The sequence below is a fragment of the Macaca nemestrina genome, chromosome 2, assembly GCF_043159975.1.
Source record: "Macaca nemestrina isolate mMacNem1 chromosome 2, mMacNem.hap1, whole genome shotgun sequence".
Lineage (NCBI taxonomy): Eukaryota > Metazoa > Chordata > Mammalia > Primates > Cercopithecidae > Macaca > Macaca nemestrina.
In genome coordinates, this window is record NC_092126.1 from 115,492,369 (window position 1) to 115,519,398 (window position 27,030).

Below are 27,030 nucleotides of genomic sequence, written 5' to 3' on the forward strand. Positions count from 1 at the left end.
CCCGGGGGCGGGATCCTGATCTAAGCCTCCAGTAATCCCGCTGAGGCCCGAACCAGAGGCGGGCGGGGACTTCCGCGCCGACGCGGCCGCAAGCGCTGGGACGGCCCTCACTGGCGGTCTTTGGTCTCCGCCCCGACATCCGGCCCGGGGCACGTGGTGGGCGGACGGGGGCGGTCCTGAGCCTGCGACCTCGCAGGCGACCTCGCTGTACCCTAAGTCCAGGCCACAGTCAGGGGCGGGCGCTGGGAGGCGAGCGTGAACTCAGCGACAGGAGAGTGAGGTGGGGCCCCGTGGCTTGGAAGCCGGGCAATTGGGAGGCGTTGGGTTTTTTCCTGTTGTTGTTTTTTGAGGGATGGGGGAGTACAAGTCTTGGTTCAAACCTCGCTGGGCTACTCTGAGCTGTCCTCGAACCTCTCTGAGCGTCTCGGCTTTCTCCTCTGTAAAGTGGGCATTCTGAGCCCAAACTTCATGGGGCTCTTTTGGGGGATTAAATAAGGAAATGTGCTGGAAGCAGACAGCCCAGAGTTGAAACAGAGTGGGTGCTCCTTAATGGGAAATCCTACCCCTGTGGGAAATCCGGGAGCCGCCGTAGGGACGGGCTGTGTGCAGGAGCGAACCGGGTCCAGGGGCTGGGAGGGGTAGTTAGCCATTCACTTTGCCCCCAGCTCACCACGCGCAGCGCCATGACCAGCAAGAGTCCCGAGGAGGAGCATCCATCAGTGACGCTCTTCCGCCAGTACCTGCGCATCCGCACCGTCCAGCCCAAGCCTGACTATGGTGAGAAGACGGTGGTTCCAGAGCCTGTGACGGGGCCTAACGGACGGAGACTGTGCTCTAAACCAGCCTCCAACACCTGTCACCCAGCTGAGCCCCCCTCTGCTGTCCAAATGGCTCCCCAACCCCTCCAGTCATTGCCCAAGTAAATAGACTGAGGCAGCCCCTCCAGGTTATGGAGGAATCCTTTCCCCAGACGCTCTGCTGCTGCCCAAGGTTACTCATGGCAGCTGGTTAAAGAAAAGCTTCACCTCACTCCCCAGGGCAGGAGTGGTGGGGGAATCCTCAGGCAGCCACAGGGGAAGGAGAAGCCCTCCAGAAGCCCACTGAGGCTGGACAAAGGCCACAGCCCTTAGGGAATCAAGCTTGGTGGTTAGGGCCTGGGAGGTGGCTCCTGCCTTTTATCCCAGCACTTCAGGAGGTTGAGGCTGGCAGATTGCTTGGGCCCAGGAGTTCAAGACTGGCTTGGGCAAATGGCAAGACTGTCTCTACAGAAAAATACAAAAATTAGTCAGGAACGGTGGCACACCTGTAGTCCCAGCTACTCCGGAGGTTGAGGGGGAGGATCACTTGAACCTGGGAAGTCGAGGTTGCAGTGGAGCCGAGATCGCACCGCTTCACTCCAGCCTTGGTGACAGAGTGAGACCTTGTCCCCCCCCCAAAAAAAAAGGAAGAAAGAAAAAAAAAAAAACTTGGTGACTGGGAATTCTGAACGTGGGCCCAAATTCCTCCTTTGTGATTAATCAGCTGAGACATGGTGGGTGAATCTCTTCATGTCACTGTGCCATAGTTTCCCATATTTAAGGAAGATAACACCTTCCTCCAACGCTGGACGCCCCCTGGCCTTCCAGAAAGGGTCACTGAATAGCCAAAAATATCTTCTTTCTTGGGGATGGAAATGCAAGTGTCTCTGAGGGATATGGAGTGTGTTGGGGAGGCAGCAGCCCATTTCTGGGTGTGCTCCCTTCTCCGGGCTGCCTGGGCTGGTGGGAAGCTGTGAGTAGGCAGAAGCAGCCCCAGACACTCTGTGCCTCCAGGAGCTGCTGTGGCCTTCTTTGAGGGGAGAGCCCGCCAGCTGGGCCTGGGCTGTCAGAAAGTGGAGGTGAGCCTGGGGCCCTAAGCAGGGAAGGGAGGTGGGCCTGGGCACTTCCTCACCCTGCTCAGACCACCTCCCCTCCTGACCATCTCCAGGTGGCACCTGGCTATGTGGTGACCGTGTTGACCTGGCCAGGCACCAACCCTGCACTCTCCTCCATCTTGCTCAACTCCCACACGGATGTGGTGCCTGTCTTCAAGGTATGTAAGGGGCTGGGGCGGTGGGCATTGCAGACCTTGGGGACAGACATGATGCAGATCCCAGGATCCAGCCTCAGGGAGCGCATGGTCCTGGTCCCAGTCCTGGCACTGACTTTCAACATCCTTATGACATTACACCACTCAAGCAGCCTTCGTCCAGCAACAAGATCTGGGCCAGAGTGGGGTAGGGACTAGGGGGTGGGAAGCAGGAGACAGTGATGGGGGATGGCAATCAGCTGCCTTCTTCAGCCCCCGTCTTTCCTCCCCCACCACTCCACCTGTCACTCCAACCCTATGGTGGGCTCCTAGGGAAGGGCCACTGTTGACCAGAGTGGATTAATGGCTAAATTGAAGGTTTGGGCCCCTCTTCCCATCCCTGCCCCCAGGAACATTGGAGTCACGACCCCTTTGAGGCCTTCAAGGATTCTGAGGGCTACATCTATGCCAGGGGTGCCCAAGACATGAAGTGCGTCAGCATCCAGTGAGTGTCCTCCATTCCCACTCCTCCACAATGTCCCCACTGGTCTAGTGGATTGACCCAGGACCTGGAGGGGTGATTGGAGAAACTTAAGGCCAAGGGACACCTTGACCCCTTGGACAGGAATTACTTCCATGACCATTGCATCGATAGGGAGATGCAGCCCAGAGAGGAGCATGGACTTTCTGGAGTCCCTATCAGGGTGTGGCAGGGTAAAGTCCAGGGCACAGGACTCCAGCCTGCTGGCCCTGCCTGCCGGGCCAGCCTGAGCATCTGGTGGCTCCCCCAGCACCTGGCTTATGCCCCCTCAGGTACCTGGAGGCTGTGAGGAGGCTGAAGGTGGAAGGCCACCGGTTCCCCAGAACCATCCACATGACCTTTGTGCCTGGTAGGAGTGGTTCAGATACCTCTGGGAAAGGGGAGGGTGGGGGTGGGGCAGCCTCCTCATCTCATGGCCCTGCTGCTTTTACAGATGAGGAGGTTGGGGGTCACCAAGGCATGGAGCTGTTCGTGCAGCGGCCTGAGTTCCACGCCCTGAGGGCAGGATTTGCCCTGGATGAGGGTGAGCAGGTTGGCAAGCTGATGAGCAGCCAGGCAGGGAGTAGGAGGCTGCTAGTGGGGACTGGGCTGCTCCACCCTCTGAACCCCCTTTCCCTCCTCAGGCATAGCCAACCCCACTGATGCCTTCACTGTCTTTTATAGTGAGCGGAGTCCCTGGTGTAAGTATGAGCTTGGAGGGAGGGCTCACTCTACAGGTGGGAGGCTAGGCCAGAAAGGGCACGGTCCTATGAAGGGTTGCACAGCAAAAGTTGAGGCCTGAGAAGGCCTCGAACCCAGAGCCTCTGCCTCCCAGCTCTTTCCTATCTGAGCTTCCCTGAGGGCAAGCCCTGACTGGGCAGAAACAAGCTCTACGCTATGGGCCCTGAGAGGGGACAGGACCCTGCCAGAGGAGCCTGGAATGAGGGGGAGACCTGGGTCTACCCCAGGGCGGATTGTTTCTCCAGCCCCTCATGCTGAAGACACTCCCTTCCCCCTACACCTCCCCAGGGGTGCGGGTCACCAGCACTGGGAGGCCAGGCCATGGCTCGCTCTTCATCGAGGACACAGCAGCAGAGAAGCTGGTACGTGGCACCCTGGGAGGGAGTCTGGGAGTTCAGGAGGCTCTATCCTGAGACCACTGTCCCATTTAACCTCATATTCTCGTAGCACAAGGTTGTGAGCTCCATCCTGGCATTCCGGGAGAAGGAATGGCAGAGGTGAGGCAGTCTGGGAAGCGGTGGGGTGGCTCTGGGAGGCGGTACCACAGAGGATAGAGTCTGAGCCACCTCTTTTATCTGTTGCTGCTGCTTCCCTGTCCCCACACCACAGGCTGCAGTCAAACCCCCACCTGAAAGAGGGGGCTGTGACGTCCGTGAACCTGACTAAGCTAGAGGGTGGCGTGGCCTATAACGTGGTACCTGCCACCATGAGCGCCAGCTTTGACTTCCGTGTGGCACCGGATGTGGACTTCAAGGTGCCACCTCCACCTGGGTTTGGAGGAAGGATCCTGGGTCCTCAGTCTTGTCCTAGAGGCCTCTGGAAAGCCTGAGGGATCAGCTCATCTTCCTTCTCTTAGGCTTTTGAGGAGCAGCTGCAGAGCTGGTGCCAGGCAGCTGGCGAGGGGGTCACCTTAGAGTTTGCTCAGGTATGGACTTGGGACATGTGATGGGAGAGTGTGGGAGCTGGGGGAGACCCAAGTGTGCAACAGTGGAGTGTGTGCTTGGTGTGTCTGCATATGTCTGGGCATTTCTTTATCTATGATAGACACATTTTATTCCAACAAGCATTAGTTTGTAGATGCTACTGTGGGTGCTGGGGAATGCTGTGGGGAATAAAATTAGGCACAGTTCATGCCCCTGTATGGTGAAACAGGGAAACATAAATCAAACATTTATATGATACTACTGTTTTTCTGAGAGAGTCTCACTCCGTCACCCAGGCTGCAGTGCAGTGGCACAATCTGGGCTCACCTCCGCCTCCTGGGTTCAAGCAATTCTCGTGCCTCAGCCTCCAGAGTAGCTGGGATTACAGGCACCTGCCACCACACCCAGCTAATTTTTGCATTTTTAGTAGAGACAGGGTTTCACCGTGTTGGCCAGGGTTGTCTCGAACTCCTGGCCTCCAGTGGTCCACCCACCTTGGCCTCGCAAAGTACTGGGATTACAGGCATGAGCCACTGTGCGCAGCCGTACTTTTATATAATACATGTGGTACAGAAAAGCGTGGCCCCTTGCACTCTGAAAACTTCTAACTGGAGTATCCAACTAGTCTGAGGTCTAGGGGAGCCATCCTGAGGAAGGGGCACTTGGGGTAGGATCTGAAGGATGGCCCAGGAGGTAAGTAGATGGAGGGTGGGAACATCCCAGACCTAGGACATTTGAGGGGCTGAAAGAGGATCTGTGGCCGGACTGGCCACCCAGATGTCTGGGTAGGTGAAGGAGTGGGGGTGGGGAGGTGTTCTGTGCCAGGCACAGCCCACTCTATGGGAAATAGGGCAACATGCCCAGGCCCATGTCCTGATCCTGCCATCCTTCCCATCCCTCAGAAGTGGATGCACCCCCAAGTGACACCTACTGATGACTCAAACCCCTGGTGGGCAGCTTTTAGCCGGGTCTGCAAGGACATGTGAGCACACTGGCCAGCTCTCCTCACAGCCCAGCCCCCTGCTCCTCTCCTTCCTGCTGCCCCCTCCCTTCTCCTGCCTCTCTCCCACCTTCCCTTGCCCCTTCAATTCTTCCCTTTCTCCCTCGCCATTCATCAGGCTCTTTCTCCTATAGGAACCTCTCTCTGGAGCCTGAGATCATGCCTGCTGCCACTGACAGCCGCTTTATCCGTGCGGTGAGCCACTTGCATGGAGTGCCTGGGCAGTGGACTGGGCCTGAGGCTGCCTTTCCCTTAATGGCTTCTCCTCGCCTCTGCAGGTGGGGGTCCCAGCTCTAGGCTTCTCACCCTTGAACCGCACACCTGTGCTACTGCACGACCACGATGAACGGCTGCATGAGGCTGTGTTCCTCCGTGGGGTGGACATATATACACGCCTGCTGCCTGCCCTTGCCAGTGTGCCTGCCCTGCCCAGTGAGAGCTGAGCCCTGGAACTCCTCAACCTTTGCCCCTGGGGCTTCCATCACAACCAGTGCCAAGGACCTCCTCTTCCCCCTTCCAAATAATAAAGTCTATGGACAGGGCTGTCTCTGAATTACTAACAGCAAGGCACTCGTGGAGCAAGAATTTTCCTTTCCTTGGGGACATGTTACCATCTCCATTTCACAGATGAGGAAACTGAGCCTGGCTGTGAGCACTTCCCCACTACCCCACACTGCTCCGTGCGCCTTGATACAGCACACCCATTCAGTACCATCCAGCCATGTCTGTGCCTAGCAAGAAAGGGCCAGTTCCTATTTCAGTGGCCACCATACTTAGTTCTGACCTGTCAGGGATTCCATTCCCATCGAAGGGGGATACTAAGGACCTCAGGAACCACTCCTATCTTCCTGGGTGTACATCTGGGATCCTAAGACAGGACCAGAATAGTACCAGCTGGGCCCCTGCCAGATGAGGGGCAGGCAGAGGGCCAACGGTGACTGCTGCCTCTTGTCAAAACCTGTACACCGTTGTATTGGCAGCAGGGGCCACAGAGGGGCGGGGGCCCTGGTAAACTAGGTCCGTTCATCTTAGGGGCCTCAGCACCCTGGGTCTGTGTGTACATAGGCCTAGGAAGTGGGTTTCCATGTCAGCCTTGCTAGGACCCCAGGCTTTACCACGAGTAAACTAGTAAACTATGGCCCCAAGAGCAGAGCCTGATCTAGCGAGATCTGCTCTATCCTGTTCTGACTTCCTTGAGCATGGGGCAGGGGAGATGGGTGGGTTGGGGTGGTTGGATTTTTTGATTCTAGTTGTAGCCAGAAGAGAAGTCCAGAGCCTGGCTGCAGACTGCAGGCTTAGTACTAATAGAAATAACAATGACTCCTGCTCACAGTTGACAAGGAGCCAGGACTTAGACAGTTGTTTTTTTTTTTGAGGCGGAGTCTTGCTCTGTCGCCCAGGCTGGAGTGCAGTGGCGCGACCTCGGCTCACTGCAAGCTCCATCTCCTGGGTTCACGCCATTCTGCCTCAGCCTCCTAAGTAGCTGGGACTAAGGCCCCCGCCACCACACCCAGCTTACTTTTTGTATTTTTAGTAGAGATGGGGTTTCACATCTGCCTCCCGGGTTCAAGGGATTCTCCTGCCTCAGCCTCCCAAGTAGCTGGGACTACATGTCCACGCCACCACGCCTGGCTAATTTTTTTATTTTTAGTAGAGACAGGGTTTCACCAAGTTGAGCAGGATGTTTTCGATCTCTTGTCCTCAGGGGATCTGCCCGCCTCGGCCTCCCAAAGTGCTGCGTTTATAGGCGTGAGCCACCGTACCCGGCCTAGACTGGCTTACTTTACATTGAACCCGTACAGAAGTCTTGTGATGGATGCCAGGTCCCACTAGCAATGCAGAAACAGGTTTCACTAGCCAGGGGCAGTGGCTCATGCCTGTAATCCTAACACTTTGGGAGGCTGAGGCGGGCGGACTGCCTGAGCTCAGGAGTTCAAGACCCAGCATGGGCAACATGGCAAAACCCCATGTCTACCGAAAATACAAAAAAATTAGCCAGGTGTGGTGGCATGTGCCTATAGTCAGGAGGCTGATTCTAGAGAATGGTCTGAACCCAGGGGATGGAGGTTGCAGTGAGCCGAGACCACGCCACTGCATTCCAGCCTGGACGACAGAGCAAGACTCTCTCAAAAGAATAAAGAAACATGTTCCACTAGCATAGTTTGCCCTAGACGACAGAGCTTGGAGGTGCATGAGTCGAGACTCAAGAACTGGAAATTTGTGCTTCCTGAGCACAAGGCAGATTCCTGTACAAGCTGGAGGCTGAAGGCAGCAGCTGGGTGTGATTTTAAGCCCAGTTGAAGCCCTGACCTGGCCTCCCCCTCAGACTGGCACTTGGTAAAGGGATCACTTTTTTCATGGCAGGAACACTTGGGACCTCACTTTGGAAGTCATCAACTTGGTGGCCTGTCTGGGCCAAACCACCTTCAGAACACAACCTGCTCCTGCTCCCTTTCAACCCCATGTCTACCTGACACACCTTGGCAAGGGGCAGTTGGCCTCCCAGAGACTGCCAGGATTACAGTCAAGAGCTAGCAGCCCCAGCCCTGGTTGGGCAACTGAAGCCTCCTAGGGCCCCACATGGACTGCCTAGGATCAAATGCTACCCCCACCCCTTCCCAGCTTCATTATCTTCAATATTTTCTCACCAGTGAAACAAAGATAATCATAATATCTACTTCGGAATTAGGGGATCACATGCCATGGGCTGCACCTGCTGCTGTAGCATAACAGCACCCCTTTTTGAGTTTCTACACTGTCCAAGGCTGGTTTTGAGGATTAAGTGCAGCTGGGAAGTGCCCACCTGGTGCCTTCTATAGGAAGCCTCCACAAATGCTTATTTTACTACTTGCTTCACTGACTGCTGAGGATGAAGACTTCTATGTGAAGCAGCTGACTCAGGGGCACAGCAGGGTCAGAACCAGTCATGGGAGTAAAGCAGTGCCACCACCATCTGGCTTCCTGGGTCCCTAGCTGTTGGGGAACTAACATAGCCCAGAGCAGTGGATGCTCACCAGGTGCACCGAAAGAACCCAAGTCTGGGACACCTCAGGCCAGAGTGCAGAGCTGCTCAGCGGGGCCCCTTCCCCTCCCTCGGAGTACGCGTTAAGACCTCATGAGGATGTTTATGATTTCTCCCTTTGGGCCAGGTGCACTGGCTCATGCCTGTAATCCCAGCACTTTGGGAGGCTGAGGCAGGCGGATCACGAGGTCAGGAGATCGAGACCATCCTGGCTAACACGGTGAAACCCCATCTCTACTAAAAATACAAAAACAAAATTAGCTGGGTGTGGTGGCAGGTGCCTTTAGTCCGAACCACTTGGGAGGCTGAGGCAGGAGAATGGCGTGAACTGAGGCGGCGGAGCTTGCAGTGAGGTGAGATGGCATCACTGCAGTCCATCCTGGATGAGAGGAGACTGTCTCAAAAAAAAAAAATTACTCCCTTTGCTCGGCAACTTACACAGTCCAGCAAGCAATGTGCCCGAGCTTCCCCAAAGCCCTCAATCATTTCTCATTCATTAGGTCCTCCTCTTGCACTACACGGCCCCATGTCCTGACTCTCACCCACCCCCCACCACCCACAGACTCATGTCTTCTCCCACACCAACAGATGGAGCAACCAAACCCAGTCCCAGGATCATAGACAGAGGCTAACAAATCCTGCCCCAGGTTTATTTGTAGAAATAGCACAGGAGGACCCCAGCCCCATGCAGATGGCAGCCCAGAGGTGGGGGTGGGGGGGTCGCACCAGTCCTTCTGTCCTCATGTTGGCAGACAGAGATACCTACTCTGTAGCCTTTGTAGTGGCCTGGGCACCTTTGGGAGCCTGAGCTGGAATTGAAGCTGGAGCTGCAGCCTGGGCCTTGGTTTGATCCTTGGCCTTGGCCTTGGCCTTTGGCCGGCACAGTCGGAGCCCCTTGGCAATGCGAGCACGAGCACGCTTCCCAAGCTTGGGGTGGGCAATGTAGGCAAGTCGATCAAGCTTGCGGCTGACACCCTTTGGGATCTTGGGCTTAACCTCCTTGGGCTTTACGAGGGCCTTGACAGCCTCGGCACGTGCACTCATGGCCTTGGCATTGTTGGCCTGCATCTTCTTTAGGCCCTTCTTGTTGTGCTTCTTGGCAAAGCGCATGTTCCTCAGGAACTTGGGGTCCACCTGAAAAGCAGGAAAGGTACAGGTGGCAGCATGTGGGTCCCCAAGTCTCTCACTGATGCCTCTCTCCATAGGGGTACCCAGTATTCTAAAGACAGCATCAAGTCAACCTCAAATGTGGAAATACCCAACCTCTTGAAACTATTTCCAGAAAAAGGGTACCACCACCCCAGGGAGCCAATACTCCACCTGGGTAATGCTGTACAGACCTCCTTCAAGAACAAAATTACAAGCCGCTTTGCTGCCCTGTCTGCCAAGGTTGCGGGGTTTCAACTTCCTACAGCAAGGGTTCCACCAAGTTTCTTCCTGACATCCCCTCAGGGACACCCCCGCTCCCATCTTTAGAAGAAGGTGTCAATTAAATACCAAGTCTGGTCCAAAAGACTTATAGCCGAGGCAGAATATGGGGAAACCGAGGCACAGAGTTTGTGATTTTTTTTTTTTTTTTTTTGAGACGGAGTCTTGCTCAGACGCCCAGGCTGGAGTGTGGTGGCGCGATCTCAGCTCACTGCAAGCTCCGCCTCCCGGGTTCACGCAATTCTCCTGCCTCAGCCTCCCAAGTAGCTGGGACTACAGGCGTCCGCCACCACGCCCAGCTAATTTTTTGGTTATTTTTAGTAGAGACAGGGTTTCACTGTGTTAGCCAGGATGGTCTCAATCTCCTGACCTCGTGATCCACCCGTCTCAGCCTCCCAAAGTACTGGGATTACAGGCGTGAGCCACCATGCCCGGCCAGAGTTTGTGATTTACTCCACAGAACACAGAGAAAAAGGGGAGGAACAGACTGGGGACACGCTCAGCCGTCCCCTAGACCCTCCCGCCTTCTTGGCTAATTCTTAGAACTCCCTGACACAGGAAGAGAAGCTGACCCCAAGTACAGCACTGGGTCAGATCGAGGTCATAAGGCTGGTCAGTGTGGGAATGTGCCCTGAACACACTCGGACAAGGCCACTCCTTACCCTAAGTGCCACTGCCAAGCAAGGGAGATGGCCAGGAGCAGGTTACGCCCTGACCAGAGGGTTACACTTCAGGCTGGGGAAGACCAAGGAAAGCTTTATTATGGGTCTGGTAGGGTAGAAAAAGGAATTGCAGGCTTTGGCTAGGCCAGTTAGGCTCTGCTCAGGCAGAAGCCAAAGTAAGAGAAAAACTACATGAAAGGCCTTGACTGTGCACCTGGAACCAAGAAAAGACACTTCCACGTGATTCAGTGCACTCACCCCCTTAAGAGATTCGTATCTTTGTGATCGGGGTTTCTTGATACCATTTCTGTGCCATTTTCGGGCTGTGGGAGAAAAAAGGGAATTAAGCCAACAAAGAACTTTCCTCTGATAAAGACCACCCAACATCACAGCTGGCAAGTCTGGGAGAACCAACGCTTCCTACAGCAGCTACGCTTGAGATATGGGAAACCCTTGCTACTAAATGCAAAACACTGTGTATCTCAAGTGGATCTCTAAACCTATAACCCTAAAGTTATTACTGGGTGAAATCAATCAGCCTCAGGCCCACAATGGAAACGTGCCCCTTCATCCCTGCCCCAGTTTGCCTGAACCAGTCCTTGCCAAGGTCTGGGATGTAGACAGGGCCCGAAAAACTTACACTGGTTGTGTGTGGTGTGGTTCTTGGACTTGGCCATGTCTGCACCTAGAAGACAAAAGTGGAGATCAGGGTTAGGGGCTCTCCAGGCTGGGCCACCTCTGCCCCCCCGGCCCCCGCCCGACCCATCCAGTGGAACGTGAGACCAGAAGCCAGAAACGAGCCTGCAGACAGAAGATGTGCAGCCTCCACCAGTCTCGACTTACTCTGCACGACCCGACGCCAGTCCCCGACTCCCAAACCCACGTAATGATGCCCTGAAATCAACTCCTTACCCCCGGAAAGCTGCGTTCCCCAATAAAGTGGCTTTCCCTGCCATTCCCCTCTTAGGACCTAGAAACACCAGTCCCACCCCGCAGCCTTCGCTCCCCACAGACACACAGTCGGTCACCCGTCCTCTCCGCAGCCTGCGCCCCGCCGCCGCTCGTAAGTCGCGGATGGCATCGGATGCCGCGCGGCCAACACTTACCTTTAGCCGCGGCTCCCGAAGCGCCTAGAACCGGAAGAGAAAGGGGCTGCGGTGCAGCACGGGAAATAGGGTCAATAACGCCGGAAAGTACTATTGGAAAGGCTTCCCTCCGCTCCGGGAAGAAAAGTTCCGAGGCCCGGAAGAACCAAGCCGGACGTGGAGGCAGTGCTACGAGCTTGCCTCCGCCCCCTTCAGGCTGCCTCTTCACCTCTCTGTTTCTCCAGGACCTGGCTCTTAAGTCTTATTCAAGATCCTGAAAGAGAAAGAAGTCCTTCAGGGATCGATGTTAGGCAAGGAGATCTGTGTTCATTTTTTTTTTTTTTTTTTTTGAGACGGAGTTTCGCTCTTCCACCCAGGCTAGAGTTCAATGGCACGATCTCGGCCCACCGCAACCTCCGCCTTCTACTGCACCTGGCCGATCTGTGTTCCTAAAAGCACCCCTGTAGTTCCAGCACTTTGGGAGGCCGAGATGGGCGGATCATGAGGTCAGGAGTTCGAGACCAGCCTGGCCAACATGGTGAAACCCCCATCTCTACTAAAAATACAAAAAAAAAAAAAAAAATTAGCCGGGCGTGGTGGCACGCGCCTGTAATCCCAGCTACTCTGGAGGCTGAGGCAGGAGAATTGCTTGAATCTGGGAGGTGGAGGTTGTAGTGAACCAAGATTGCGCCATTGCACTCCAGCCTGGGCTTCAGGGCCCGACTCTGTCTCAAAACAACAACAACAACAAAAACACCTGACAACAACAACAACAACAAAACACACCTCTTTCGTGGAGAAGGAGCAGAGGGGAGGAAGGAGAGAGGGCCTGAGGGAGGACAGTGGGAATGCAGAGGAGTGGACAAGGAAAGAGTAGACTGGACTTGGGACACAGAAGATGAGGGAGAAGAAGGAGGCAAGGATAGCCCCTGTGTCTTTGGCTTGACAACTGGGTGAATGGTGGGGCTGTTTACAGAGATGGAAGATTGAGTGGGGAGCAGGGGCTTTGTTTTGTTTTGAGGGGGAATGATGAGCCAGATATTTTTGTTGGATGCATTAAATGTGAGATGCCTGTTGGACATCAGAATTGAGTAAGCACTGCCTCTAACAACTCTGTTGCCCTCTCCACCTCTTCCCCCTATAGTTCATTTTCCACACAGCAGTGGGGCTTGGGGACTTGTTTTAAGATACAAATCAGATCCCGTCCCTTAAATCTGCAAGGACATCCCCTTGCATTGAAGATCAATTCTTTACCCCACTTGACCCTGACAACCGCTCTTTTTCATTTATTTCTCTCCAAACCCATGGCCTTTCTTTTGTGCCATGCACAGATGTGTATTCTGCCTCAGGACCTTTGGACTTGCTATCCCGGCCACCTGGACTGCTCTTCTCCCTGCTTTTTGGATGGTGTGCTCTTTCCTATAGAGGCCTCCCTGGACTCCACTATCTAAAATAGAGAACCTCTGCCTCATCTCATCAGTTATTCTGTGTCCTCTCATGGTTTGCTTTCTTTTCTTTTCCTCTTCTTTCTCTTTTTTTTCTTTTTCTTTTTTTTTTTTTTTAGATGGAGTCTCACTCTGTCGCCCAGGCTGGAGTGCAGTGGTGCGATCTCGGCTCACTGCAACCTCTGCCTCCTGGGTTCAAGCGATTCTCCTGCCTCAGCCTCCCGAGTAGCTGGGATTACGGGCGCACACCACCATGCCCAGCTAATTTTTATTTTTATTTTTTTTAAAGAATTATTTTTAGTAGAGACAGGTTTTCACCATGTTGGCCAGGCTGATGTTGAACTCCTGACCTCAGGTGATCCGCCCACCTCGGCCTTCCAAAGTGCTGGGATTACAGGCATGAGCCACCGCACCTGGCCATGGTTTGCTTTCTTTATAGAACTTTCCCATACTCTAATTGCATTGTTTACTTACTTGTGTATGTATCCATTATCATAGGAGCCCTGAGTTTGGGACTGGTTTGATCACCTTTTCCCACTGCCTAACTCAGCACAGTGTAGATAGAGCAAGAGCTTAATAAACACATGCCCAGTGAACATTCCTGAACAAGCCGGGTTCATGGAGTGACAGACGCATACTGCAGAAGTTTGGGGAGTGAAGGGGAAAGAAGGTTGTGGAGGCAGGACATATGGATGACTCCTTACCGAAGCATTCCTGAGAAAGGGGAGAGATATCTGGCAGGTGTGAGTTGGTAGAATGAAAAGCAGGCTTATATACTGATGGATGACCTGGTGCCAAGAAACAGCAGAGCCCAGAGGAGAGTGTCTCTGCAGGAACAAAGTCCTTGTGGGGTGCTGAGCACAGGTGGAGAACCTGGTGGGCAGAGGTAGGAACTGCAGGAGGTGGGGGTGGTGTGATGCCTGAGAGCAAGTCAAGTCTTCAGCTCAGGAAGTGGAAGCGGTAGCTCTGGAGACTGGGACAGGGAAGAGGAGGTCTGACTGCCACACGCTTGAGAAAGAGAAGCCAGGGTAGAGGCTGACAACAGGGGCTACAATGACTTTATTTATTTACTTTTATTTTATTTATTTATTTTATTTATTTTGAGACAGAGTTTTGCTCTCATCGCCCAGGCCGGAGTGCAATGGTGCGATGTTGGCTCACTGCAACCTCCACCTCCTGGGTTCAAGCGATTCTATTGCCTCAGCCTCCTGAGTAGCTGGGATTACAGGCACCTGCCACCATGCCCGGCTAATTTTTGCGTTTTTAGTAGAGACGAGGTTTTACCATGTTGGCCATGCTGATCTCGAACTCCTGACCTCAGGTGATCCACACTCCTCAGCCTCCCAAAGTGCTGGGATTACGGGGGTGGACCTGTAATCCATGCCCAGCCTGTGATGACTTTAAAAGAACCAGGCTGCCCTGCTATTCCAGGCCTTCCAGCTGGGGAGTGACTCCCACAGCTCCTAAAAAGTGAGTAGTGACTTGGTTTAGCTAGACTGTTAGGACAGAGGCAGAAAAAGCAGTGAGCAAAAAGTCACGGTCTGATGGGGGAGGCAGATTCAGTGATGGACGATGGCCATGCAGTACCACTGGGGCTGTGTTAGGGATTGGCCCAGAGTGAAATCCCAGCTATTAGGCAAGGGGGAGTCGGTGACAAGAATGAGGAACTTTGGCTGTGACTTGACCTGTTCAGGAGCCAAAGGGGGCCATGACCTGGAGCCACTGACCTGTCATGCTTTTCTTTTCTTTTTCTTTTTTTTGAGATGGAGTTTTCTTCTTGTTGCCCAGGCTAGAGTGCAGTGACCCAATCTCAGTTCACTGCAACCTCTGCCTCCCGGGTTTAAGCGATTCTCCTGGCTCAGCCTCCTGAGTAGGTGGGATTACACGCGCCTGCCATCACACCTGGCTAATTTTTGTATTTTTAGTAGAGATGGGGTTTCACCATGTTGGTCAGGCTGGTCTCGAACTCCTAACCTCAAGTGAGCCACCATGCCCAGCCCCTGTCATGCTTTTCAAAGTGGGATGGATGATAGGGCCATCCATGTCTATAAAGATAGTATTCTTTCTAGGAATAGTTTTCTTTATTTCTCCTTTCCTTTCTTCCTCCCTTCCTCCCTCCCTTCCTTCTTTTTCTTCCTCCGTCCCTTTTTCACTCCTTCTCCCTTTCATAAATGGAAACTTACACTATATGAACTCTTCTGTAACCTGATTTTATGCATTTAATCATAAGTTGTGAACATCTTTCTCTGCTCATGAAAATCTTTTGTAATCCTAATCTATTTTACATATTTTGAAACATTATTTTGAGAAGAGGTCAATAAATATCACCAGATGTCAAAGGAGTCTCTGGCACACACATACAAAAAGGCAAATAACTTAACCTTTCCTCGAGGGTTGACACACTCTCACCCTTCATGAATGAGTGGTTCTTGCCTCATCTCAAATCTGCCTGGAGGCCGGGGTCCATTTGCCTCCTCCATGGAGTAGCCTTGGGCAGAGCCACTATCTGGACCCAGCAAAGCATCAGCCAGGTGTCTCTCAAATGCCTTGGGCACAAGGCAGAGAAAGATGTGAGCCTGGGTGACAAGATAGGGCTGGATAGGGCTGGATGTGATCAGCCCAACCCATGTGACCTGCAAGGGTGTTGTCCAGGCCTTGTCCAGACCCATCACCCAGTTCAAAGCCCAAGTAGAATCCCATAGTGTCTCCTCAGCAAAGTGATGGGGTTGGAGACATCTGGGGTTGTTTTTGTAGTTCCTATCATAGTCCCAGGAGTATGTGGGGACCTGATACATGTTTGAGGAATTAAATGTGCACATTTCACAAATCCAGGAAGATGACAGAATCAGGGTCAAGAAGCCAGCTGGCCTGGAGGGATTTCTCAGAGATAAGAGTCAGCTCTTCTCCTGGACCCAGAGCCTTGCTTGCCAAGCCTCAGTTCCCAGCGTAACATGGGGATAAAAATAGTAATTACCTCCTGGGGCTAAACTGGAAAATTTGAGTAAAGCACTGAACACTATGTTAAGTACACAGTAGGTGCTCAATCATTGTTAGTCCCATCCATGCATCTTCCCCACAAGGCCTCAGGGGAGGGAGACAGGGCTTGGGGAAAGAAAGTCAGTGGCAAGTGGATGCTAAAAATAAGGACAAGATCCAAAGAACAACAAGCGAAAGCCAAGGTGGAGAAAAGTGGCGTTCCTCACGGGGGCTGGGGCCCCTCAGCCTCTGAGGTTCCAGAGAGACAGGACTACCAGTGTTTTCAGGTAAGACGGACTGTGAAGATTATCAGAACCAGGGTGTTTTATCTGGGTGTTTTACCCCCACAAGAGAGAAGTGTGTGTGTGGGGGATGGGCTTTGGAACTTTGGATCTGCTTAGAACTTTCTGAGGGAGGGGCTACCTGATTCTGTGTGTCCCTAGAAGACAGAGCTGTGACTGAGGACAGCAAATGCCAGCTTCATGGACAAGGGACATTTTTGCAATCAGAATTCCCTCCAAACTATGGGCTGCTCCCAGAGGCAGTGAGCTTCCTGATACAAGGGTTGTGCCAGCAGCGACTGAATGACCTGGGGTTGGGGGTTTAAAAATGGATGGAGGGAGCCAGCCATGGTGGCTCACGCCCGTAATCCCAGCACTTTGGGAGGCTGAGGCAGGTGGATCACTTGAGGTCAGGAGTTTGAGACCAGCCTGGCCAACATGATGAAACCCCGTCTCTAGTAAAAATACAAAAAATTAGATGGTTGTGGTGGCGGGCACATGTAATCCCTGCTACTTGGGACGCTGAGGCAGGAGAATTGCTTGAACCCAGGAGGTGGAGGTTGCAGTGAGCTGAGATCGCGCCATTGCACTCCAGCCTGGGCAACAAGAGTGAAACTCTTTCTCAAAAAAAAAAAAAAAAAAAAATGGAGGCCGGGCGCGGTGGCTCAAGCCTGTAATCCCAGCACTTTGGGAGGCCGAGACGGGCGGATCACAAGGTCAGGAGATCGAGACCATCCTGGCTAACACGGTGAAACCACGTCTCTACTAAAATACAAAAAAAACTAGCCGGGCGAGGTGGCGGGCGCCTGTACTCCCAGCTACTCGGGAGGCTGAGGCAGGAGAATGGCGTGAACCCGGGAGGCGGGGCTTGCAGTGAGCTGAGATCCGGCCACTGCACTCCAGCCTGGGCAACAGAGCCAGACTCCGTCTCACAAAAAAAAAAAAAAGGAATGCAGGGTGGGAAAATAGAGTTAAGTTCACTTCCCGCCAGGAACTTGGGATTCAAAGCTCCTGGTAGAAGGAAAGGGCGATGGGCTGCATGCAACGCCAGGCTGATGCTCCAGTATCTGTCAGAAGAGAGTTCCAGCAGAAACTGGAAAGTGCGGCCTATTCCTCAGGTCATCGCGCGCACGCCCCTCTCGGCCCCAGGCCTGATCACCCTCTGGGGGCGCACCTGGCCCACCCAGCCCAGGAGTGAGCCGGGATGTGAGCCTATCGTCCGCAAGGGGGCAGAGTGGGATCGCGGATGGAGTCTGGTGCTGCAGCTGGGCTATAGACAGGCACCGTGCCGCTCCCCTCCCGCGGGAGACTCTTGCAGCCTCCCAGGGCTTTCACAGCTGCGCTTCTCAGCACCCTCCACCGCCCCCAGCTCCAGATTCAGTGCCTGTCTGTCCATTTTGAACAGGTTCTCTAGGCTGGGTCAGGTCTCCCTCAGCTCCAAGTTCCTGGTGGTGGTGGTGAGGTGTCTTCACCCAAAGAGGGTTCAAGGCAGAGGAAGTAGAGCCCGTGGTCATCCCTGGGCACAGCCCATCCTGGCCCACTTTGGAGTTACCCAAGGGCCATGCCTCTTGTGGGTTAAAGGAACAGGCTTTGGCATCAGACAGACTTGGTTTTCGATTCTGATTGCCACTTACCAGCAGAGCGACGTCACCTCTTGGAGCCTCAGCCTCCTGCCACAGTGGAGGCAAGTAGCATCAGGGTTGAGCAGGCAGGAAGCCTCCCGGAGCCTCACTGTGCATTCGGGAGGCCTGCAGTTTTGATTGTGAGACCGCACAGCAGCCTTTGGAAGGGGTAGTGTTTTTATCACCCCACTTCACAGATGGGGAGATGGAGTCCTTGGGCATGACTGGCTAGAGGTCCCAAAGCCAAATGGAGAGCTACTGCAGTCCAGACACCTACCAGAATCTGGGGGAGCATGGGTGGTTTGTACCCAGTGAGGCCATGGAGGGGCCTTGTGACAGTGACTGCCATGTGATGGGAGAAGCCGGTGGCCTCCATGGTCAGTGGATGCCCAGAGTGAGGACATCCTCTGTGCCAGCCCCTGCCTCTGCCAGACACACCTGCTCCATCCAGAGCAGGCCTAGAAAGGAGGTGGTAGTGTCCTTGGGTGGAGGGCAGGCTACCGCCTGAGCAGGCCTGGGCTGGGGTCAGCTGGCCTCAGGCAGCCAGGGACTGGCCAAGTATAAATGGAAGAGAAGTCCAACAGCACAGAAAACTGACCTGCCAGGAAGGGTGGAAGGGAAGGGACGGGGTAGGTGGGTGACATGAGGGTGTTGGACAGGGCTGGATGGAAGCCCCGAGTACCTCTCCCCACTCTTGTTCCCAGCCACAAAAAGAGGCTACGGAGACTCCCTTTTAACAAAGAGCATCTGAAAAGGAAGAATGAAGCTGAGGGTTGGGAGGGACACCCCTCTCCTTTCCCTCCCCAGCAGGCTCCAGTGGCCCCAGCAATGTCGTTGCCTTGGCAACCACAGCCCCCTTCTAGCTCCCTTTCTCCTTTAACCCCATCCTGCCTGGATGCACCTCTCGCCTGTACCCTCCCTCCCTCCCTTCCCAGCTCAGACTAAAGAGAGGCTTGGTGGGTCAGGGAGAGAGGACTTCTCTGCTCACCAAGCAGTCCTGGGGTTAATGCCCTGGCTGCATCCCAGGACCACCGCTTCCTAGGGATCAGATGGAGGACTCTTTAAGATGGAGACAGAACAGGATGAAATGACCTTTGAAAGAATTATTCTGAATGAACAAGGGAGCTATCTTCTCCCAAAGTTTTCAAGCCCCAAGTCTCCCAGACTTTACTCCCTCCCAGGAGACAGGGGCTGTGACCCAGGAACCCCTGGCAGAGTTTAGGGAACCAGCGCTGGAGCAGGGGGTTTGAAGATCATCTAGTTGCCCTCTCTAAGCCTATGGATGGGGAAACTGAGGTCTAGGAGGAGGATGAATTTACTCAAGGGCACACAGTGAGTAAGGGAGAGTCAGGGAGAGAACCAGAGAGGCCGGAGCCAGGGTGAGGATGGAGGGTGCATTTGCTACTGTTGGCCTGAGGAGTGGCTAGGTACAGAGGGCCACAGGAGGCCTGCACCCCATGGGAAGGCAACTGCTGGCGTTTCTCTCATGAGTCCAGAGAAAGCCCCTGGCTGCCCTCACCCACTTCTGTTCCCTGAGATGTGCCTGCCTCCCTACCATCGGTGTTCCTGGGTTTCCTAAACTTAGTGTTTCAGTAATCCCCTCCCAGGCCCCAGCGCAACATAGGGTAAGGAAGGAGAATTAGGTCTGGCCTTGTTTAGGGAGGCACGCGAGACTCTAGCAAGAGCAGAGAGGAGTTACGAGTCTGAGAGAGCTGGGATCTTAAAGGTCCCATTGAGAGTGTCCCCTGAGCAAGAAGGGCTTGTGGCTGCAGGCAGCGGGTTCCGGCCCAAGGGCAGCCCTGTCCTGACTGTGTCCCTGGCAAGTCACTCAACTTCCCGGGGGCTGCTAAATGGCCCACTCCCACCTCCACGTAAATGAGGTCGGCTACACAGGCTACCAGAGATTCCCCTGAGGCAGCAGACAGAGCTGTGGACAGGTCCTAGGAGGGGGTCCCAGCCCCAAACCTCTTGTATCTGCTGTGTCAGGGCTACTGACATGATCACTTGGAGCACCTACGGTGTGCAGAGCCGGGGAGGCTGGGAGGGGAGGAAGCTGTGGTCACAGCACCCCTAGATGTAGACCAGAGAGGGCTTCATTCAAGCCAGGCCAGAGGGTTCCACAAAGCCTCTGAGGGTTGGAGGAGCACCCTGGGAGCCTTGCTGGAAGATAAGGCAGGCCCTGTGCGATCAGGCGGAGGTGGAGAGAACACAGTGGGCTGGAGAGGGTGAAGGTTGGCATTTGCTCCCATAGCTCTCCCAGCTGATCCGGACCTCCCTGAGCTGTCACTGTGCCCCTGAAGCCCCCAAGGCCTGGCCCGAAGAGGGTGCCCTCGCCTTTCCTGCACACACCCCTAAATCCTGGGCGCAGGCAGAGAGAGGGGCCTGCTGCTGGGGGTTGAAGTCAGGAGCTTTGCCTTTATTGTGGCTGGTTCTCACCAAACCCTCAGAGTGGCCTCGCCTGTTAATCCCACGTTGCAGAGGAGGAAACAGTCTCAGAAAAGTAAAGCGACTTGCTCCTGTTCACCCAGCTTTTTCTCCCCTGTCAAAGCCGCTCCTTGAAATTCTCCTGGGCGTGGACACTGCCTGAGACTCTCACACTGATGACAGCTTGGGAAAAGGAAGGGGACGCCTACCGGGAAGAGTGACACTCTGGTGGACAGTGCTGAGGTGTCTGTGGAAGGTGGGGGCAGGTGCTGGGAGACTCAGGCCCACCTCATCCAGCAGGCGTCCCTCTGCAATATTGCATTTGTTAGTCCCTCTTTCTATATCGGCCCCATACCCGCTCAGTAGTTAGCTATTCAAATTCTCAGGCACCCCTTCAGCAGGCAGCCACTGGCGAGGGCTGGGGAGCACAGTCCAGACCTGCCTGGACGCCAGGCAGCCAGGTGACCTTGAGCAGAGACTCAACCCCAAGGCTCAGCTTCCTCATCTGGGAGAGGGGAAGCAGGGCAGTACCTGCTTGGCAGGCTGTGGTGGGGATCCAGGGACCTGTTCATTCTGAGCACCTACCAGGGCCTGGCCTGTGGACACTGCTCGCCCACAGGCACTCCTCAGCCCTGGTTAATCCCCCAGCCACCTGCCTACTCCTGTGCATGCCTGTGACTTTGGTCCCCATTTCCCAATAATCCTCAGGGCCAGGTGCTGGCAGTCAGAGGGTCAGGGTTGTCCCCGCCCACCCCGCAGGTCTCCTAGGACAAGGCTCGGGTTGGACAGATGACCAGGCAGGCAAAATGGGGGTCTTTCTCTGCCCTCCCCTATCTCCCCTGGTGGGCAGAGGCTGGTGGGGACAGAGGCAAATAATCCCGCTGGGAGTGGGGATAAGAGAAGGGGATGGCTCTGGGGTGGCCGTCCTCCCTGTGGGCAGGGCTGCTGGGGACAGGGTCAGATGAGGTTGGGCTGAGAAGCAGCTGCTGAGCCGTGGCAGTGAGGGACATGTGGGGACCCCCACCACTCCTAACAACGCGGCACCAGTGCCTGGGAGTCAGCAGGTGAGAGGCCCACAGTCCTGGCTCTGCCTGTCTCAGCGCCTGCTGCCTGCCTGGCACAGGGCCCTGCAGCACTGGTTTTAATCGATCACTTTCTTTCCGCTAGCAGCTCCTGGAGGTGCGGGGGCGGCTTCCCCTTGACTCTAATCTGGAGGATGCAGCTTGGCTAAAAATAACTTGAATTGCTGAGCTCCCACCCTGGCGCAGAGGAGGGGCCTGGGCGCTGTGGGGGCGGCACCTGGAGGGAATGTTGCGGCAGCCAGGAGGGGGTTCCCTGACAGGAAATGGAGAAGAGTGAGTGTCGGTAGGTGGGAAGGAGTGCAGCTTGTTGAAGGGAGGCTGGCCCTTTTTCGCTCATTCCTCCAGGCTCAGGCCTGCTCCCTGGGGACAGTGCTTCTAGAGAAAACCTGGGAAAGGGCTGGCCCTGACTCTTGCACTGGCATCACTGAGGGTGAGCGGCCTGGCTGCGGCGGGGGTGCTCCTCCCAGCATAGACACCGGATTTGGAGGAGACTCCCCCTGTAGATGCTCTGGGCAGGAGTCTCCTCCATGCCCTCTCGCAGGGCACCAGAATGCAAGCCATGTTGGGCATCAGGCAGAGGAGTCAGGTCTGGTCTCGTCCTGTTCCTTCTGTGTGACACTGAACTCAACTTCCTTATCTGATAACTGGATACAACTGCAAAATCAAGCATTTACCTCCACCCCCATTCTGCAGGCAGCCTCTCATCTGTCTGGAGCAGCAGCATCAGGCTTCCTGTCACTCCTCACCCCCTTGGTGCCTGCAGAGGGGGCAAGTCCCATGACCACCCTTTAGGGCAGAATGGGTGCTATGTCCAGGTTGGGCAGGCAGGACCTGGGTCTCTCGAGGTGCAGCAGATCAGGTCAGGGAGAGTGGGGACTCCGGGGCCTCATGGAGAGTGGAGGGTGACTTCAGGGCCCAGACAGAAGCCTGGGGTCAGGTGGCATGGTAATAGTCCCAGCTACTTGGGAGGCTGAGGCACAAGAATCACCTGAACCTGGGAGGTGGAGGTCACTACTGTCCCCCGCCATCCCCATCTTCATACCCCAGGCCAGGCCAGAGCGTGATGCTGCACAAGCAGTTCAAGGGCAGGTCCAGGGCTGCGTGGCGGAAGGGAGACAGCATGGCAGTCCCTTGCATGCACACGGAGGCAGTGGGGACATACTGGTGTGGGCCCAATCCGTCCTGCAGCAGGGAACAGGCTGAGAACCCCTAGCCCCTGCCATTGCCTCAGTTCCCTCATCTGTAAAAGAGGTCTGGGTTAGATGCTCTCTGAAGTTCCTGATAGCATCTGGGGACGATGGAGCATAGCAGCTGCCCTCGGGAAAACAGCAGCAGCTGCGACTTCAGCTTCCCTGCCTTTCACTGAGCACCTCTGGCACTGAGATGCTTTGTGAGGACAGCACTGAGGTTATGCCCCATCACACATGAGGAGACCGCGGCTTAGAAAGGGGGACTTATCTGAGGTCACATGGCTTGGACGTGATGGGCTGATTTTGAACCCAGCGCTGTCCAACTGCCGTCTGTTTTCCCATTCCATCCTATTCTAAACATAGGGCCTAGGGGACGAGATGTGCTTTTAGGGGTGACTCAAGGAGGGGTGAAGGGCCATGGATCCAAATAGAAGTTCCCTACAGCTGCGCCCCCTGCCACGCCCTCTCCCACCCCCACCCAGGTTTGGCTCAGGTCACAAGGACCCTCATTCTGGGGCACCAATGGGCCTGGGAAGTGGCTGTACTTGCAGGAGGTCGAGAGGAGAAGAGGGAGTGTGAACCTGCTTGAATAGGAACAGGACCAGTGATAACAATAATGACAATAATTCTCACTCCCCACCCCAGAGACATTTTTAGCAACACTGTTCCTAAGGAGAAACTCCAATATCTGGTGACAGGCAAATTGAGAAATCAGCCACAGCTCCCACAGCAGCATGGGTGAATCCTGAACCATCATGTGAGGTGAAAAAGCAAATTGCAGGAGACTATGTTCAGTTCAAAGCCAAATGTTTAAAGCCCCCCCGAAGTATAACTAAATGATATCGTTTGAGGAGTTCAGGTGTATATGATGATAGATAGAACTATCTACAGCCTAGGAAGTGCTAAACCAAAATTTGCCATACTCGAGGAGAGGCAGGAGCTGGATAGGGAGGCCCAAGCGGGGGACCTCACCCATGGACTCTTGCTGTAGGCCCACAGGGTGCCAGGCACTCTTCATGGTGCTGGGGAGATACAGGCACGAGCAAGGCAGACATGAAGCCCAGGCCTTGTGGAGCTTATGGTCTAGCAAGGCAAGTTCCATTCGCATTCTGTGTTGTATGGTAGGTCGCAGGTGTCCACTATACTGTTTTGCATTGTCTGCATTGTCCCTTGCAGATATTCTTTTTTTTTTTTTTTTTTTTGAGAGGGAGTCTCGCTCTGTCGCCCAGGCTGGGATGCAGTGGCCGGATCTCAGCTCACTGCAAGCTCCGCCTCCCGGGTTTACGCCATTCTCCTGCCTCAGCCTCCCGAGTAGCTGGGACTACAGGCACCCGCCACCTCGCCCGGCTAGTTATTTTTTTTTTTGTATTTTTTAGTTGAGATGGGGTTTCACCTTGTTAGCCAGGATGGTCTCGATCTCCTGACCTCGTGATCCGCCCGTCTCAGCCTCCCAAAGTGCTGGGATTACAGGCTTGAGCCACCGCGCCCGGCTTTTTTTTTTTTTTTTTTTTTTTTTTTTTTTGAGACAGAGTCTTGTTTTGTCACCTAGGCCGGAGTGTAGTGGTGTGATCTCAGCTCACTGCATCCTCCTCCTCACAGGTTCAAGAGATTCTCCTGCCTCAGCCTCCCAAGTAGCTGGGGTTACAGGCATGCACCACCACACCTGGCTAATTTTTGTATTTTTAGTAGAGTCAGGGTTTCGCCATGTTAGCAGGCTGGTCTTGAACTCCTGACCTAAGGTGATCCACTTGCCTCAGCCTCCCAAAGTGCTGGGATTATAGGTGTGGGCCACCGTGTCCAGACACACATATTTATTTATTTATTTATTTATTTAGAGATGGAGTCTCGCTCTGTCACCGAGGCTGGAGTGCAGTGGCGCATCTCGGCTCACTGCAAGCTCCGCCTCCTGGGTTCATGCCATTCTCCTCCCTCAGCCTCCTGAGTAACTGGGACTACAGGTGCCTGCCACCATGCCTGGCTAATTTCTTGTATTTTTAGTATTTTAGTAGAGACGAGGTTTCACCGTGTTAGCCAAGATGGTCTCAATCTGACCTCGTGATCCACCCACCTTGGCCTCCCAAAGTGCTGGGATTACAGGCGTGAGCCACCGCACCCGGCCTGATATTCTTTTATATTAATCAAATACTGTATTTAGGCCAGGAGTGGTGGCTCGCGACTGTAATCTCAACACTTTGGGAGCCTGAGTCGGGTGGATCGTTTGAGCCTAGGAGTTAGACACCAGCCTTGGCAACATGGCAAAACCCCATCTCTACTAAAAATACAAAAATTTGCCAGGTGTGATGGTACTACATGTCTATAGTCCTAGCTACTTGGGAGGCTGAGGCACAAGAATCACTTGAACCTGGGAGGTGGAGGTCACAGTGAGCCAAGATCGCACCACTGCCCTCCAGCCTGGACAACAGAGTGAGACTCGGTCTTAAAATATATATATATATATATATTTAAATACTACTGTTTTATCTGTTTAAATACTATATATATAATCTGTTTAAATACTATATATACACACACATATATACTATAGTGTATATATACTATATATAGTATATATGTGTATGTATATATACACTACATGGATGTATACCATATATAGAGTATATATATGTGTGTGTATATGTATATAGTATTTGGTATTTAAATAGATTAAATACAAACTTAAGGAATAAACACAAACTTAATTGACCACCTTCTCCCCAGTAAAACATCCCACCCAAGTGGGTGGGTTCTGGGGGCTGAGCTCCTCTCTCTGCGACCACTCATGGATATCCCATCACACTCACCTAGAGGGGGTGCAAATCCCAGATTCCTTCCCCCATCTCAATCTCCCAGCCCAACTGAATGTCCCACAAAGTCATTCTCTCATTCAGCAGCAGGTAAGGGTCAAATATCGCTGGGAGTGCTAGGCTGGAAAGTGGGACAGAGTTCCCTACCTCTGGGAGCACCAAAGCCAGTTGGAAAGATAAAATGCAAGAGAAAGACTTGCAGGGTGGCCGGGCGCAGTAGCTCATGCCAGTAATCCCAGCACTTTGGGAGACTTGGGCTGGTGGATCAGTTGAGGTCAGAAGTTTGAGCCTGGCCAACATGATGAAACCCCGTCTCTACTAAAAATACAAAAAAATTAGCTGGGTGTGGTGGCACAAGCCTGTAATCCCAGCTACTCAGGAGGCCAAGGCAGGAGAATCGCTTGAACCAAGGAGTCAGAGGTTTCAGTGAGCCAAAATCAAGCCACTGCACTCCAGCCTGGGCAAAAGAGTGAGACTCCATCTTAAAAAAAAAAAAAAAAAAAAAAAAGACATGCAGAGCCTGGCAAACATCCCTTTCCTGATTCAGTGCTCTTGCACTATATTAATAGTGACAGAGAGTGCAGGAGATGGGACATAACAATGTATGACCTGTCTCAAACTGTTCATTCCCATCAGAGGCAGGGGAATCAGGAGGGCTTAGTCTGCCATCCATCCATCCAACCATCTCCCCATCCATCCAACCCTCTATCCATCTGTCCATCCATCCATCCATCCATCCATACATACATACATACATACATCTATCCATACATATACCCATCCATCCAACCAACCACCTATCTATCTGTAATAGGCAGACTAATGTCCCCCAAAAGATGTCTCCATCCTAATCCTAGAGCCTGTGATTATGTTACTTAACATGGCAAAGGGGGATTAAGGTTGCAGATGGAATTAAGGTTGCTAATCATCTGGTGTTAAAATAGGGAGATTATCTTGGATTATCTGGGTGGGCCCAAGGTAATCACAGAGGTTCTTAAGAAGAAAAGAGGAACCAGAGAGATGGCAGCATGAGAAGGGCTTGGTCTTACATTGCTGGCTTTGAAGATGGAGGAAGGGGCCACAAGACAAGAAAAAATGACAACCCCCAGAAACTGGGAAGGCAAGGAGGACATGGATGCTCCATTAGAGCCTCCAGAATGCAATCCTGCTGACACCTTCATTTTAGTCCAGTGAGACCCCTTTCAGATTTCTGACCTCCAGAACTGTAAGATAATACATTTGTGTTGTTTTAAACCATGAAATTTGTGATAATCTATTACAGCAGCAATAGGAAACTAACACAGCAACTAACCAGCCAGCCCTTCATGCTACCATCCACCCAACCATCTAGCCAACCATCCATCCAACCATCCATCCATCCAACCATCCATCCAACCACCCATCCAACCACCCATCCAACCATCCATCCAACCATCCATCCAACCACCCATCCAACCATCCATCCAACAATCCATGTGTCCATTTAACTATCTACCCACCCATTTAATAAATATTCATTGACCTTGTGTCACCTGGCAAGCTGTGAAAGAAAAGTGGCCAAATTCCTGAAGCTCCCCATCCATTGGGAGCAATAGACACAGAATTTCCATCCAGGATCCTCAATGCTATGATGGTAGAATATGAAGCACTTGGGAAGGATTATAGGAGGACCTGTGGCTTGATGGCTTTTGGTGGCAGGAACAAGGAAGGGAGCACTATAAAACAATTATGAGTCACATTGATTTTTTTTCTTTTTTCTTTTTTTGAGATGGAGTTTTG

The 27,030-nt window shown here is 53.5% G+C and overlaps 2 protein-coding genes across 3 annotated transcripts; one reads left to right on the forward strand and one right to left on the reverse strand.

The window, feature by feature from the left end:
* The first annotated feature begins 144 nt into the window (after positions 1–144).
* On the forward strand, positions 145–5,773 carry LOC105480529 (aminoacylase 1). Its single transcript, XM_011739545.2, has 15 exons — positions 145–280; positions 666–777; positions 1,812–1,876; positions 1,966–2,070; positions 2,457–2,551; positions 2,860–2,936; positions 3,021–3,110; positions 3,211–3,267; positions 3,596–3,669; positions 3,755–3,804; positions 3,917–4,061; positions 4,164–4,232; positions 5,133–5,212; positions 5,365–5,425; positions 5,509–5,773. The coding sequence occupies exons 2-15, from the start codon at positions 684–686 to the stop codon at positions 5,671–5,673; spliced, it is 1,227 nt and encodes a 408-aa protein (XP_011737847.1). The 5' UTR covers positions 145–280; positions 666–683; the 3' UTR covers positions 5,674–5,773.
* A 3,115-nt stretch (positions 5,774–8,888) lies between these two features.
* Positions 8,889–11,504, reverse strand: LOC105480530 (ribosomal protein L29). 2 transcript variants are annotated; one of them, XM_011739546.3, is made up of 4 exons: positions 11,449–11,504; positions 10,983–11,027; positions 10,601–10,665; positions 8,889–9,386 (listed from the first exon to the last, which is right to left on the reverse strand). In XM_011739546.3, exons 2-4 carry the CDS (start codon positions 11,017–11,019, stop codon positions 9,015–9,017), a joined length of 474 nt encoding a protein of 157 aa, XP_011737848.2. In that variant the 5' UTR covers positions 11,020–11,027; positions 11,449–11,504; the 3' UTR covers positions 8,889–9,014. The 2 variants fall into 2 exon arrangements, with proteins under 2 accessions (XP_011737848.2, XP_070947912.1); XM_071091811.1 differs by lacking the exon at positions 11,449–11,504 and adding an exon at positions 11,371–11,387.
* Positions 11,505–27,030: the final 15,526 nt, after the last annotated feature.

What these genes read in the sequence shown, in the direction of transcription:
- LOC105480529 (XM_011739545.2), top strand. Translation starts at nt 684, where the DNA reads ATGACCAGCAAGAGTCCCGAGGAGGAGCATCCATCAGTGACGCTCTTC. An exon ending in TAGTGAGCGGAGTCCCTGGT is followed by an intron (nt 3,268 to 3,595) that starts GTAAGTATGAGC and finishes ACACCTCCCCAG; the next exon opens with GGGTGCGGGTCACCAGCACT. An exon ending in CACCGGATGTGGACTTCAAG is followed by an intron (nt 4,062 to 4,163) that starts GTGCCACCTCCA and finishes TCCTTCTCTTAG; the next exon opens with GCTTTTGAGGAGCAGCTGCA.
- LOC105480530 (XM_011739546.3), bottom strand. Translation starts at nt 11,019, where the DNA reads ATGGCCAAGTCCAAGAACCACACCACACACAACCAGT. An exon ending in CCACACCACACACAACCAGT is followed by an intron (nt 10,666 to 10,982) that starts GTAAGTTTTTCG and finishes TTTCTCCCACAG; the next exon opens with CCCGAAAATGGCACAGAAAT. An exon ending in GATACGAATCTCTTAAGGGG is followed by an intron (nt 9,387 to 10,600) that starts GTGAGTGCACTG and finishes CCTGCTTTTCAG; the next exon opens with GTGGACCCCAAGTTCCTGAG.